The following is a 15070-nucleotide window of genomic DNA, read 5'->3' on the forward strand; positions in this document are numbered from 1 at the left end:
GAGCTGTGTTGGTATTACTGAGTAATGACAATTAGATTGTGTCCAGAATACTAATTATTCTTTGCAAGAAATTTAAAAAAATGTTTTTACTTTTCACAGAGCAAGTCCTGGGAAATTCTCCTGGTGCGAGGAAGAGGGAAGGGCAGATTTCAGAGACATGCACCAACAAGAAAGCTAAGTATGGGAGAGAAGGAGTTTGCAGCATCAGCTCTGTTCCTGAGACCATGAATGCATGTAACCCACCAGTCAGTGTGTGTTATAGGTCTCCCTCTGAGCCTGATCCAAAAAGATCATGAGCCAACCCCGCCTGGAGAGTCTGACTCTTTAGCCCAAGCTGTAGCAGCTCATGCTTTTAGCACTGGAGGTCCTTGACTGAATGCCAGGTGGTTGGCCAAAGTGACAGCAGTCACACGTGAATGACGTTGCTGATGGGGGATAGAGGAGAGGAAGGGCACAAGAGAAAGATGTGGAGCTCTAGTTCTACTGTGTAGACTGTCAGCAGGCAGTGGGACCTCCAGGATGGGAGGAGAGGAAGAGATGTGAGGCGGAGAGGAGTGATTGTGTGGTGGGTCCTGTGCTCTTGCAGGGGTGGATACTGGGAGGCTCTAGTCCTGTTCAGTTCCTCTCCCTCTGGGATGGTGCTTCAGTGATGCTGTATCTCAAGGACTTGTTAATCGGCACCTAGCCACAACTTGTAATATTAGGGGACACTGAGGGAATCTGACAGGCAGAAAAATATCGCCATCTGTTGGCCAGCTCTCTTTGTCCATTGGAGCTAGCAAATGTGGCACGTTCTCAGTTCAGGAAGTAGAAAAGCTTCCAGGGTAGCATTAGGAGCTGGCAATGCCACACTGGCCTGCTGGGGCAAAGAGGGACAATTTCAACTTCTTCTGTTTTCATGTATCAGTGTTTAGACTTTGCAAACACAACCCAACTCTCTGTGTGTGGAGCGCCACGGAACACAAAGCATGCTGAGGCTCTCTTCTCTTGGGCTGAATACACAGCCATGGGCTCCATCATATCTGATAGCCTGTCTGGGGCTGCGGCCGCCTCAGCTGTCCCTCAGAGGCATCTTGGTGAGGAAAACTGGGTCAGTGGTGCAATGCTGTGCATTATGGGAAATTCCATCCTGACCCCCACAGTGATGGAAATGTGAATAGGAACCTGAACCCACATGTGCTTACTCATGTCAGTAGGGTTTTGCAGGCTCAGGCCTTAAGAGACTCAACTGGGCAAACAAGCTATGAAACACTGGTTGGAGGGAGTGTTTATGTATTGGAATATCCTCTGTGAGGGGGGCGAATTCATCACAGGGGTAAACCCAGTGACCATATTGTGCACTGTTAAACAGCTCATATGTTCCATTCCAGAGGTGGCAGCCGTTCAGTGGCAGTTTGTTTCCTGTATAACTTTAGGCCCTGGGGTATACTCTGTGCAGGACCTAAGGAGTTGTGGAGGCAGGCAAAGGTGGCTGTATGCTATTTGGGGCTCCCTTCACAAATGCTAGCTGGTAACAACCCCCAAAGGGCCATTATGCCAGTGGGGGTTTGCCAGAGCACAGCAGCTCGCCAGCCGCCCCTCCCCCTTCTCCCAGCACAGCCCATGGCAGGATGGGACTGAGAAGCACTGTAGAGTTGGCTGTGTGATCTCTACACCTAGCAGTGCTGCTTCTATGCCTGGAAATCCTCAGCCCACTGTGCTGCAGGACCAGGGCAAGGGGCCTAGGGTGGGCTGAGCCCTGGCATATAGTTTGTAAGGTCCTCTGGGATGAAAGGTGGCAGAGCAATGTAAGATATTCTCATTCACACACTGCCTGGAGGATGGGAGGGGGCTGGAGAATGGAAGGCCAAAGGCATGACAATAAATGTGTGGCACATGCAAAACAGAGCAGAGGCAAGCAGGGGCTAGAGGGAGGAAACACTGTGTGCTGAAGGCAAGTACCTTCATGCACAAGGCGCTGCAGAAAAAGAGTGCGCAGCATGCTGCCCTATGAAAGACTTTCTCCAATCGCAATGCCAAGGTCACTGAAAACACTGGCTGTCTGCCACAGAAGTGCTGGCAGCTAGATTGATGCCTGCTGTCCAGAGGTTGCTGCCTGTGTCTCCCCACTGCCCACATGCTCTAGGGGTTGGACAGCCAGGATTCTTTGGCTCCCTGCTGCTAGTTCTGCCCAGTTTCTTACCTACACCCTAAGCCACAAAGCGTCAGTTTTGCCTTGAGTGGTAACCCCCTCTGAGGAGCATATGTGAGGATTTATGTGCAATTTACAAGGGGAAAGCTCTAAACGTGGTCAGTTTTTGTCTCGTTGAGTAAATGACAGGAGAGCAAGGTTCTGCTCTCAGTTATAGCAGTGTAAATCCAACCAGATTCCACTGGAGTTACTCCCCATTTACTTGAGTGTAACTAAAGCCAGACTCTGGCGTGGCATCTGGAATGATGAAGGAGGTTCTGGTCCAACAATTCCCTCTCACTGAGCTATCCTTTGTGTAGCTGAAGCTAATGGCAGCACGCTGCTCTCTGCTAAAGGTGGAATACTGTCTAGGTCCAGCCCCCCCGGCTGGCATAGGTCATCATAGATCTGGCAATGGTCAACTCACGCCATCTGAGGGAGCTGAGTCTGCCAGGTTGTTGGGGGCAGTGTGTGTTCAGATGAGAAGCAGGATGAAGTGATGTCAATGAGGTCAAGCAGGTACAATCCATCCCCTGTGGCATGCCAGTCACAGGGTGCATTATCAAAGACTGGGCTGAAGAGAGCTGGCACAGCATGGCTTTGCGTGACAGCTGGAGTCCACGCACGGTATTTTGATGAGGCCAGTGCTGGTGAAGTGTGCTGGGGGGGGAGCCTGGAATGCGCTGTCTGGTTAGTGAATAAGTGCAGCCGCATTGCCAATTTCCTCCCATAGGCTGCCTCCCACCCTGATGTAGCAGGACCATTGCAAGAGCTGAGAGTGGAGTTGAATCACGATGATCCATTCAGTTCTTGGCAGCTCTACGGAGACTAGCAAGGTGCCAAGAAGCAATGGCAGTTTTTGTGGTGTAAACACCTTTATTCAAGGAGACGTGAAGTGACACAGCCATTGCATGTCATTTGGTGTATCTATCATCTATGCGTTGATCACTTATACAATCCCCATCACCACAAGAGTCTGAGCAGCTGAGCAATGTGGTCACCTGAACAGAACTCAGACCATAGTAACCACTGGTCACTGGCAAGGTGGGTTGAATTTGAAATGGTAACTTATGGGTGGAAGGCTACATTATTCAGTGTCAGCCCTAGATCCACCAGTTCCTGCTCCAGATGATGATGGTGAGGTGCAGATCAGTAGAGTTGCCCACTATGACTACAAGAGATTAGACATGAAGCAATTCCTTACTTCTCTGATGTGCAAACAAGCCTACCATCAACATGAGCAAATCTTATGGGCTCAGCGCCTCAGCTGGTATGAATCCACGTAGTTTCCCCAAAGCTAATGGAGCTATGTCAGCTGGCACCAGCTGAGGTTCTGTCCCTCTGTGTCTTGATCATTTCTGAGTGTGGAGATGTCAGTGTGAGCTGGTTGAGTAATGCGGCTTCACTCAAGCATCTGCCTATATCTAAAGTGCTGCTTCAGCCTTGGAGAAGAGGGAGTAAAAATTTTCAGCCTTCTAAGCATTTTGATTCCCCCCCCCCAAAACCAAATGAAACCAAACCAAAACAACAGCCCGTGGTTACATGTGGCCTGTTATAATCCCCTCTCCAAACAGTAGGAACGCGGATTACACACAGCTTTACAGTAATCGTCCAATGAGAAGCCAGTTTATGCATGCGATACCATGGAGATGAGAGCAAGGAGACAGATAGACAGATGTGTCTGGGGATAGATAGATAGATAGAGGAGAAAGAGAGAGAGGAGATGTATGGGGAATCTTGTAGATAGATAGATAGATAGATAGAAAGAATGGGGATACCATTTATTTAAATATTTTTGGATGTTTTACATTTTCAAATATATTGATTTAAATTATAACATAGAATACAACATGTACTTTGTATTTATTTTTATTACAAGTATTTGCACTGCAAAAAACCAAAAGAAATAGTATTTTTCAATTCACCTAATACAAGTACTGTAATGCAATCTCTTTGCCATGAAAGTTGAAGTTACAAATGTATAATTATGTACAAAAAAAACTGCATTCAAAAATAAAACTTAATATTTTAGAGCCTGCAAGTCCACTCAGTCCTACTTCCTGTTCAGCCAATCACTCAGACAAACAAGTTTGTTTACATTTTCAGGAGATAATGCTGCCTGCTTCTTGTTTATAATATCACCTGAAAGTGAGAACAGGCGTTCTTGTGGCACTGTTATAGCCAGCGTCCCAAGATATTTATGTGACAGATGAGCTCAAGATTCATATGTCCTTTCATGCTTCAACTGCCATTCCAGGGGACATGTGTCCATGCTGATGACAGGCTCTGCCTGATAACAGTCCCAAGAAGTGCAGACTGATGCATGTTCATTTTCATTATCTGAGTCAGGTGTCACCAGCAGAAGGTTGATTTTCTGTTTTGGTGGTTTGGGTTCCAGAGTTTCCGCATCGAAGTGCTGCTCTTTTTAGACTTCTGAAAGCATGATCCACACCTCATCCCTCTTAGATTTTGGAAGGTGCTTCAGATTCTTAAACCTTGGGTTGAGTGCTGTACCTATCATTAGAAATCTCACATTGGTACCTTCTTTGCATTTTGCCAAATCTGCAGTGAAAGTGTTCTTAAGATGGACAAAATGTGCTGGGTCATCATCCGAGACTGCTATAACAGGAAATATATGGCAGAATGCGGGTAAAACAGAGCAGGGGACATACAATTCTCCCCCAGGGAGTTCAGCACAAATTTAATTAATGCATTATTTTTTTAATGAGCGTCATCAGCATGGAAACATGTCCTCTGGAATGGTGGCCAAAGCATGAAGGGGCATACAAAGGTTTAGCATATCTGGCACGTAAATACCTTGCAATACCGGCTACAAAAGTGCCATGCAAATGCCTGTTTTCACTTTCAGGTGACATTGTAAATAAGAAGAGGGCAGCATTATCGCCTGTAAGTGTACATAAACTTATTTGTCTTAGCAATTGGCTGAACAAGAAGTAGGACTGAGTGGACTTGTAAGGGCTGAAGTTTTACATTGTTTTGTTTTTGAGTGCAGTTATGTAACAAAAAAAATCTACATTTATAAGTTGCACTTTCATGGCAAAGAGATTGCACTACAGTGCTTATATAAAAATTGAATTGAAAAATACTTATAATTTTTACAGTGCAAATATTTGTAATAAAAATAATATACACTTTTATTTCAATTACAAGACAGAAAACAATAAATATGAAAATGTAGAAAAACATCCAAAATGTTTAATAAATTTCAACTGATATTCTATTGTTTAACAGTGCAATTAAAACTGCAATTAATTGCAATTAATTTTTTGAGTTAATTGCGTGAGTTAACTATGATTAATCAACAGCCCTAATGGGGATAGATAGATAGATAACTGGACACCTTCAATTTTCTCTGGCAGTTCAGTCATATCCCTCCATCTTAGGTTAGTACTTCAAGGAATGGTTCTACTCTGAAGAGTGAATGTGCAAAAATATCATTATGGGTTTCCATGTTCATCTTTCCATCATTCCAGATCAGATCTGCTCAGTTTACAGTATAAAAGTAGATAGTTTTGTTTCTATCTACCAGCCATAAAAAACTCACCCTGGGATCTGAGGGTCAAGCTGGGCTTTTTCTTAACTCATGCAACACAATGATCAATAAGGCCACTGCACTCAGAGACAAATTAACAACTTACTGATGATGCAAGAGCCAGATTACAATCCATCTCATTTTCTGAGAGTTATGCTGAGACACAGCCCCCAGGGAGAAGACCTGTTGAATTAAAAGGCATCCTTTCACACTAGGTCATGTTTCAGCATAGAAATGCACTTTACAAAAGGACACAGCTGCGTAACATGAATGTGCTTGCACCGCTGGAAAAAGGAGAGAGAAAGTCACATTCCTCTCAGTTATAGCTGTGAAATATTGCTGCAGAACGTTACAAAACTGCATTTCAGCCAAGGATAGTTACAGCAGCTGCGTGCACATGAATCAGCCTTGAACTATGTTGGTCAATGTGCTTGCACTGCCCAAGGCAAATGAAACAGTTGTTAGAAATGTGTCCAAGACACAGAGATTTAGCTCGATTTTGAAGCTCCCAAAGTACAAGCACCTAGGAACTGAGGTTTGGCTCACCCCTGTAGCCAGAGAAGGGCCAGCTGCAGAACTGACTCAGATTGGGATTCTGAGTCTTCCAGTAGCTGAGGGTTATGTGGACCTGGGGTATTGGCTCACGCCTGTCTTTAATGTTTAATGAACGAAGCTGATCAGTATCAGAATGAAACCATTCCTTTCATTGCAAACCTATAGGCCCTTGGTAGCTTTTTCTGCATTTTCCTCCTTTGGTTCAAATGGCACATTCCTCAAGTTTATATGATTTGAAAATGTAGGAACTACCAGATTCCCTAAGCCCCCTGGTCAGTCTGGTGCAGTGTGCTGCCTACACCAGCATTCATTCTCCAGAGTAAGGTGCAAGGACCTCACAGCAGGCAAATGTGGGCTAATCTGCCCCTCACAATAGGTCTCTTTCTAAATGTAATCATTAGAGATTGGTTTAAGCCTGGAAGCAAGTGTTTTAATAGCCCAAATCTTGTCAGCATTATCTATTACTTAAAACAACCAGATTTTCCAAAGTTCCCCCACAGAACCTTCAGCTTCTAGTGACCAGTTTAGCTTCATGTTTTCAGTCCCTAGACTTTACATCATATGTACCACCCAGCCCTAAGCTCTGGATGAGGAATTCTTTCATGCACCCAGATGAATGCACATGGCACAGATGTTGGCCAGTAAACCACCCCACTGCAGCTGTGCAAAAGGTGCTGAATTATTATGCAGGGATCAGCACATATTATTAAAAAACCTTAGCATTGCACAGGACATAGGCTTTGCAAGATGAATATCAGCTTATATTAAGAATGGCGGAACACAATGAATCTAAAACACCCCCTTCTAGTAACAGATGTCTTCACAGGAGCATGTTGCTAAAGCAGGTACTCTTTAGGACCAGAACCACTCCTTTTATGAGCGATAATAGCCATTTGTCTAGCTGCAACGCTGTATCTCTTGCCAGCTCAGCAGTTTTTTGCAGCAGCAAGCTGTTCTCACCATGAAAGAGAAATTCCTTGATTCCACCCCTTTTGGCTCTTTTAATAATCTAGTTTTCCAAAGAAAAAGCAGAGCTAATGATAAGTATTAAAAATAGCATCGTTCCATGCAACAGACATAAGCAGCTGGGAGCCCAAGCAGTAAAAGAAAAGATCCATTCATAAGTAAAGGTCAGCTGTGATCAATAATTGAAATCCCTGGAGGCAGTTTAGGAGCAGAGACTTCTTCAGACAATACTTTTGTCCTGATGGTCTGACAACTGCAGACTAAATCCAAAAGCAAGAGATTGGCATTTAGGACTCCAGGATTCTCTTCCTGGCTCTGCCACTGAGACAGTGTGTAATACTGTGCATACTGCTTGCCTGTGGGTTAAGGCAGGAAGTAGCCAAAACCATCAGAGATTCTATTTAAACAATTTCTGGGAACCACCCAAAACACCCCTTAGCCAAGGAAAGTCTCTCCCTCCTCTTTTGACTTATGAGGAGAGGCTGAGGGAACTGGGGTTGTTTAGTCTGCAGAAGAGAATGAGGGGGGATTTGATAGCTGCTTTCAACTACCTGAAAGGGGGTTCTAAAGAGGTTGGATCTAGACTGTTCTCAGTGATACCAGATGACATAACAAGGAGTAATGGTCTCAAATTGCAGTGGGGGAGGTTTAGATTGGATATTAGGAAAACCTTTTTCACTAGGAGGGTGGTGAAGCACTGGAATGGGTTAGCTAAGGAGGTGGTGGAATCTCCTTCCTTAGAGGTTTTTAAGGTCAGGCTTGGCAAAGCCCTGGCTGGGATGATTTAGTTTGGGATTGGTCCTGCTTTGAGCAGGGGGTTGGACTAGATGACCTCCTGAGGTCCCTTCCAACCCTGATATTCTATGATTCTTTTCCAGACAATCAGTAACTTTAGTTGGAGAATCGCTTTTGATGAGGCCAACAAATTGTGGGGAAAACCAACTAGATGGTCACATTGGTATGCAGTCTAGGTTTGTAAAGGAGATTGTTCTCATGAGATACAGTCCTAAGCAGTGCCTGCCATACACAGATCTTGCATATAGGACCATGATCAAGTGCCACATTGTGCAAATGTTAAGCATACAGCTGGATGTGCAAAATGCATGCACACCTGCATGTCTAAATAGCATATGCAATCACAAGTGCCACTCCAAAGTGGACAATTTTGTGCACACGTTTCCACAGCCAGACATTTGCCCATGTAGCTGTGTTCTAAGTTTCTGAGAAGTCCAACCCTTTCTTACCGACAGTCCTTTTTACACCAGGTGATTACTAGTTCTAGAAGAAAACCTGGAAAAGTTGCAGTACAAAAGCCCTTGAAGATCAGTCACGGCAGATTGTATCAAAAAGCTTATAGCTTCTAGGTTTAAACAATCCAAACCTCGCCCGTGATGCGAGTTGGGGGTCTCAGTCTAGCTCTTAAGCAGAGAAGTGTCTACATTACAGAAATTTCTATTGCTGTTAGGACCTTTCATGTTGCCAATGTCTGAATGGGCCATGGAGACTAAACCTCCCCATCCCTGTGGGCTGCTATGCCAAGGTAAAGCCTACACGTTACAGTCCTTGTAACAGCTGCAAACAGAAAGGCCCTTAAGTCACCAGTAGCCTGATTACCCTCATCCCAGGATAGAAACAAATACCCAACTGAAGCCACCAGAAAAATCAGAGACAGAGTATCACAGCAGCAACTTTCACTGCCACAAAACTCATTCAGATCAAAGAGCAGCCACCTTGCAAGTGAGACACCCCTTTTGCATTCCTCCACGTCATCGCTCCCCTGCCCCATGACAATCCTGAGTCTGCTCTGGAAACTCCTGGCTCAAAGCTGTGATTCCAACTACTGTGCCTTTTTCTGCAGTGATGCATTTCTGGCCTCTCTCCCCATTGACTATGTTTGATTCGTTTTCTCCCAGGGCTCTAAGCTTAAATTTTTCCAAGTTCAAACTCATTTCATTCTTTGATACCCATCTTTTCCCCCCTCTAGGCCCCTCTCTGTCCTCCCTGGAATTTGCATCCCTTTTGATACCACTAGAGCCCTGTTTAGCCCAACCCCCCACCACTTTTGGATCACTGATATTGTTCAACACCAGATCAACCTCTGATGTTACGGGCACCACTGTATACCTTGATACACCATCATGTTAGCCTCTGTACTGGCCTTCTGCCAAGGGCTCCTATTCAAGACGTTTATTTTCCAAGCAGACTTTTGAAAGAGCACAGCAGGCACTTTACTCAAATTCATTTCCTTTTCACTAATTAGAATGGGGCCTTTAGTATGTCCCAGCCCACGGTGTTCAGCTCAAACATAGGTGTCATCACTAGACTATTTCAGGCAAGAGGTAGAACATTGTAGATCAGATCTATTTGGTGGGGATATGAATGACTGCCTTTCCACATAGATCACCCACTGAGTTTTGCAAAGCCCCCCTTTGAATGGATTTAACAGAGTAGGCATGTTCTCAATTCCTCAAGAAGAATCTTTGAAAACCTGTATAGGCTTTTATACGAGCCTACTTGGAGATGAAAGTAAGTGGCTGACCTGACTGCTCACATTAACTCACCCAATAGTGCCAAAGCTCCATGCTGGAAACTGGCAGCACGTAGGGTTGGGAGATGGGAGCAGCAGCTCAGAAGTGCAGTAACTGAGTGAACAGGCTTTGCTGTTAGTAGAGGAAAAACAAGCTTGGTTTGTGAGGTAGAAGGGGGGCTAGCAGCAAGGGATGGAGGACACTTTAATCTGAAAGCTACAGCTGAGAGAGTGGGAAGTTTAAGGAGTGAAAGCTCAGGCTTAAAAGCAGAGCAGAGGGCAATTTTGGGGGAAGACTATCAGGACAACATGCTTGTTGGGGTCAGTACTGACAGATGTTGGAGTTGGCAGGGAATGGGAGGGTTTTGCTATTGGGATGAGAGGAGGAATTAGATTTATCACAGAAGTGAAATCACTGCTGGGCACTTGGGAAGGAAGACATTTAGGAATGGAGAGGTTGGGATGGGTAATCTGTACTTTGGGGGGAGTTAAAGTATTAATTTGCACAGACTGTGGTAGTCAGGAGGCAACCGATACACTGTCTTGCCTGTTCATAGAAACTGGACTTTTGACCAAGTTTCAGTAGATAAAGGCTTCTCCATTACCTCACTTTGCACTAGGTATGAAGTGTCCTCCATTCTTTGTACAATTCTAAGAACTGCACCAAGCCCAGATGAGACATTTATATGGACAATCAGTCACATCCAATTAAGTCTGTGCTATAAGTGTAGTGCTGATGGATATAAACCCTCATTCTTCATAGCAACAGCCAACTGACTCCCTGGAAGAAACTTCTATAAGTGCGAAAAGCCCCATAATGCACAGTTTCTTCTGGCTCCAACCAGGATACTGACTAGATAAAGCATTGGTCTGAGCCAGCAGGACAATTTCTATGTTCCAAGAGAAGCATGCAAGCACTAAGCAAGAGAAAAGCAGGAAGAACCTTTCTGAATGTAACTAGGACCAAAGCATTAATGAAGCTAGTTTACTTCAAAAAGATATGGCGTTCAGGTTTCCAGTTTGCTCACATTCTTTGTGCCAGCAGTGGGTCTACCAACAAATGCCACCTCACCAGGATGCAACTAGCCAAAAACTCAAGAGAAATTGGACACTTTTCCATTTTTATTTAAAAAAAATCCAGAATACATCCAATAAGAACAATTTTATTATCAGGGAAATTGTTTTACCATATGCAGAGAACAGACATGTTATGGAGCAGAAAGCTTAGATAAGCAATGCACGTAACTTCAATGTGGCCTTATTTAAAAGGAATCAAGTTACAGACAAATTAAAGTAACCCGTTCTCCTTCAGTACAAGAATACTAAGCTAGCTGCAGATTTAATGTTCTCTAGCAATGTAGCTGGCCCTGCAACTGCTGAACCCAGGACCGGTTACAAATCAGTTCACAGGAACTTGGCTCCACAAAGAGGATACACCAGGACTCCCATTCCCACCCCAGAATTTGTGACATGGTTTTGAACCTTTAAACAAATGTAGTATACCACTTCGTCAAATGTTAGCAGTAAATTATGAGTGAATCCCCATGGCGCTCAGTTGAAAATACCACAGGGCTGATATTTAGAACTTTGTCTAGCATGAATTAACTTTCATGAAATGATGATTCATCTAGTGGACACAACACTAAATTTATACATTAAAGAAATTATATATAGAATACTGCAAAAACACAGTAAGACTGAATTCTGCCCATTTCTGCTCAGGAAGGTCCCTTCACTCCCAAGCTTCAGAATTTTCACCTTCTTCCTGCTGCAGTCTCTGCACAAGAGTGACATTCTACTGTTTCTCTTCCTTCTGGTCCCCAGAACTTCCACCAGAACCCTCTCTCTCCGAAGCCATCTGTAAAAGACACCATCTGTTAGTTACAGTACGCTACTCCCACAGAGATATCCTGAGAGCTTGGAAACAGCTGCCCAGGTTTCTTCTAGACTGATCACAAGATTCTTCTCACATTGAAAGACAAACCCTAAAGGCCAAATTATTGAAGGTATTTAGGCGCCTAGTGGGAATTTCAAAAGCACCTAGGCACGTAACACCCACTGAAGCCAATGGGAGTTAGGCACCTCAGTGCTTCTGAACAACTCATTAGGGCCTAAATACCATTAACAATTTGGCCCTGGCTGACCATTTTAGACAGAGCAGTCAGGAAGTCCATGACAAGTCTCTTGCAGCCAGTGACTATGCACAAAAGTTTAAACAACATTTACCATCATTTAATGGTTTTTAATAACTGCATTTGAATATCTGGACACAGTACCCTTTCTACGCTCACTGAAAGATCTACACTGATACTTCTGCTAGGAGGTTTGCCAGAGGCCCATTTATCTTGATGTATAAAAACAGTCTCAAGTATTGCTTGTTACCGATCAAGAGCTTTGTAAAGACTGTTTCTACAAGGTATTAAAAGTTATACGTAATCTGTGGGACAGATCAGCAGCACAAACAAAATGCTGCATAATATCGAGGATCAGACTTCAGAACTTCCTTGATTGGCTGGACAGTTCAAGACACTGCGCCAGAGAAGATGTCACTAGTGCAATTGCTGCTATTTAGGGGAGTTGACCTGTGGCTTCAAGCTACCCAGGCATGGACAATCCTCTAAGGCTTTATTTGGACCAGCTCCCTCTCCCTGTACAAGCCCTGCACACGCACCTTTTTGTATGCCATTTCAAAGAGTTTGAGGGACGCCTGCTGTAGGCTGGATGCTGCTTGTCTGATGTTTTCTCCTGTTTCAGCATCTTTACGAGCCAGCAGCTCTCTCATTTTTGCAATCTCTTCCCTCAGTTTGTTGCACTGTAAATAAGTTACAAACAATAATTACATTGCACTTAGTTTCATTAAACTGAGCCCTGCCCTTCACTTCTATGGCCCCCTCTCCGGTCTTGCCAAAAGGAGTGGACTTAAGTCTCAAATTAAAAGTTTGCAGTATCTAGTAGCTTGTCCAGTTCCGAACGGGCACATATCCACATCACTAAACACACCACAGCTGGCACCAACTGGTCACCTTGTTAAGCCAAGGACTTAAAAGGGCCACGGAAACAGAACTGCCCCCTTTGGCTGAGAGCAGGCCTCACCGATACCTCTAGTGACTTATTGCCACCACAGAGTCAAGGGGAGCAGAAAAAGCTGCTCTTCATCTCTCCATCTTTAAAATTCCACAAGAAAGAGCCACAAAGCAGAGTGTTCAATGCACGAAGCCCCAAAGAGTCTCCTCCCTTTGTTTTGTGTGGGAGGAGTGGGGATGCAAACAATATGGTCTCATCCCAGTCCCTGCTGCCATCTGTCAAACCCTCCACACAATCTGGCACTTCTTCGTCAGACCGGGAGTGTGCTCAAGAGGGCAGGATTGGCGATGTGAGATTACTATGGGACAGCTGCATTGACAGAGCTGCGAGGGCGTGGGACACTCACTCAGGCAGGTCTAGAGGCAGAATGTGGGCAGGCACTGCCAGTCCTTTACTTTTAGGCCCACAGGTTGGAAGGAATATTATGATCTTGAAGCCTCAGATTTTCCTCCTCCAAGCAGGCCATGATCCTTCCAGGGCCCATTAACACTGCCCCTCTGGTCTCCCACAAAGCGAGAGGGTTAGACATGTTTCCCATACAACTTCCCTTCAGAGGCTAAGTATTTAGTCTCTTGTCTTCCCAGCCCCTGCTAGGCCAGAGAACAAGTTCTACCCTCTCACTGGGCTACACGAGCACCTGGTGTGTCCACACCCGTGTTTTAAAAAGAAGCCCAACAGTGATCTGGGTAGAGCCACTGAATCTTTATCTAAGCTAATCTAAGGGTACTTGCCAAGTATCTCCCGCCTCGGCCCTTCCTAAAACCACAAATTACTTGTTTGAAGTGGATACTTTAATACTTTTGCAGCTTGTGAACTCAGTTTTAAACATAACTTTTGAAATGAAGAATAATGCAGAGATGAAGCAGTCACTGAACAGTATTAAAACCCCTCTGACACTAAGCATTTGACTCACTCCAGGTAAAGGAAGGAAACAAAGTTAAAACCATTTAAGCTGCTCCCAAGTTCCTGGGTGCTGTACTTGCAAGTTCACCCACTGTTCTGAGACACTCAGAACAGCATGGAAGCCTTCACTTAATACTTATTGACTTACAAAGAAAACTTGTTTCATACATTCAGTGTCTTTGAAGAAAAAAATTCCCTCTGAAATCAGCCATTGCAAACCTTTCTATGGAGTCAGATCAAGGGTATGATTAATTGAAAAGCCTTTCACATTAACATCTTCATAGCCACCTACACCTTATTAACATTTGCGACTCAGGGTTTGAAACAAATTCTCTGCTACAATAAAATGTCCTCCCACACAGCCAACTACCTCCACCGTCCAAGTGGGACAAAAAGCAGCCAAGGACTGTGCCTGCCTTCCACTGTTAAGAATCCTTCATGTATTCTGGAAGTTGGCTTCTCTAGCAAGTTTCAGCCACATGCTATTTTAAACAATTAAGAATCCCTGGGAGGTTACGTGCTAACCAGTGCTTCAACTGAGAGGGAAGATATTGTAGGGAACTCTGGCTCCTTTAACAAAGGCATCAGAAAATACCCACCTCATCTGCTGGCAGCTGATCCTTAAACTCCTCCATCTTAGATTCTGTATCATGGATAATCCCTTCTGCCATGTTCACAGCTTCAACACGTTCCTGGGCAAATTGACAACTGGGTAAGGGTCTATGCAATATAACAGTCAGATCTACACAACTCAGTTACAGTGTAAACAGATGCGAGTGGCACAGAACTGTATGGCTTAGTGGAGTGGCAATGGATAGAACTCAGACAAGACTTAACCAACTTCCTTCCCCCACCGTAAGGAAACAAACAAGTCATTTACAGGTGAATCTGTGTTTGGAAATCCAAGTGAGGCATCTCAACCCTCATACCCCAGGGAAATTCCCAGCTGTGTTCCCAGATGGCAAGGCCAAGCACATGGCATTTGCTGTGCATGGATTTTCCTGTGTGTTAGTAACACCAGTAAGGAAGGCAAAATGGTTTTTGTTTCAGTATATTGGGCAAGACACCTGGAGCCTCAGCTTTCAGACCCAACTACGGAGTTTCTCAGCTGACAGGGTACTAGAAGCAGTGTGGAGCATCATGCCTTCTGTGAATTCGGGGGTCCTTCAGATTTTTGGTACCCCTATGCTTTCTTCAATATTTAAATTATTTTTGCATATCAGGTTTGCTGGTCAAGAAATGCAAATCTCTACTAGCTTTCCTGGTTGCAAAGATAATCAGCATGGGGCCTGCTGCAGTGCTGCCTTACTAC

The 15070-nt window shown here is 44.4% G+C and overlaps 1 protein-coding gene across 1 annotated transcript in view; it reads right to left on the bottom strand.

Annotated features, from left to right (window-relative positions):
* Nucleotides 1-10918: 10918 nt before the first annotated feature.
* The window catches only part of HSPA9 (heat shock protein family A (Hsp70) member 9), a 32105-nt gene continuing 27953 nt past the window's right edge, over nucleotides 10919-15070 (bottom strand). Inside the window, exons 15-17 of the mRNA XM_050962652.1 lie at nucleotides 14358-14450; nucleotides 12443-12583; nucleotides 10919-11629 (exon numbers count right to left, since the gene is read on the bottom strand). Coding sequence (XP_050818609.1) covers nucleotides 11567-11629; nucleotides 12443-12583; nucleotides 14358-14450 — 297 coding nt within the window. The 3' untranslated portion in view covers nucleotides 10919-11566. The remainder of the gene's footprint in view (nucleotides 11630-12442; nucleotides 12584-14357; nucleotides 14451-15070) is intronic.

The sequence above is a fragment of the Gopherus flavomarginatus genome, chromosome 7 (genome assembly GCF_025201925.1).
Source record: "Gopherus flavomarginatus isolate rGopFla2 chromosome 7, rGopFla2.mat.asm, whole genome shotgun sequence".
Lineage (NCBI taxonomy): Eukaryota > Metazoa > Chordata > Testudines > Testudinidae > Gopherus > Gopherus flavomarginatus.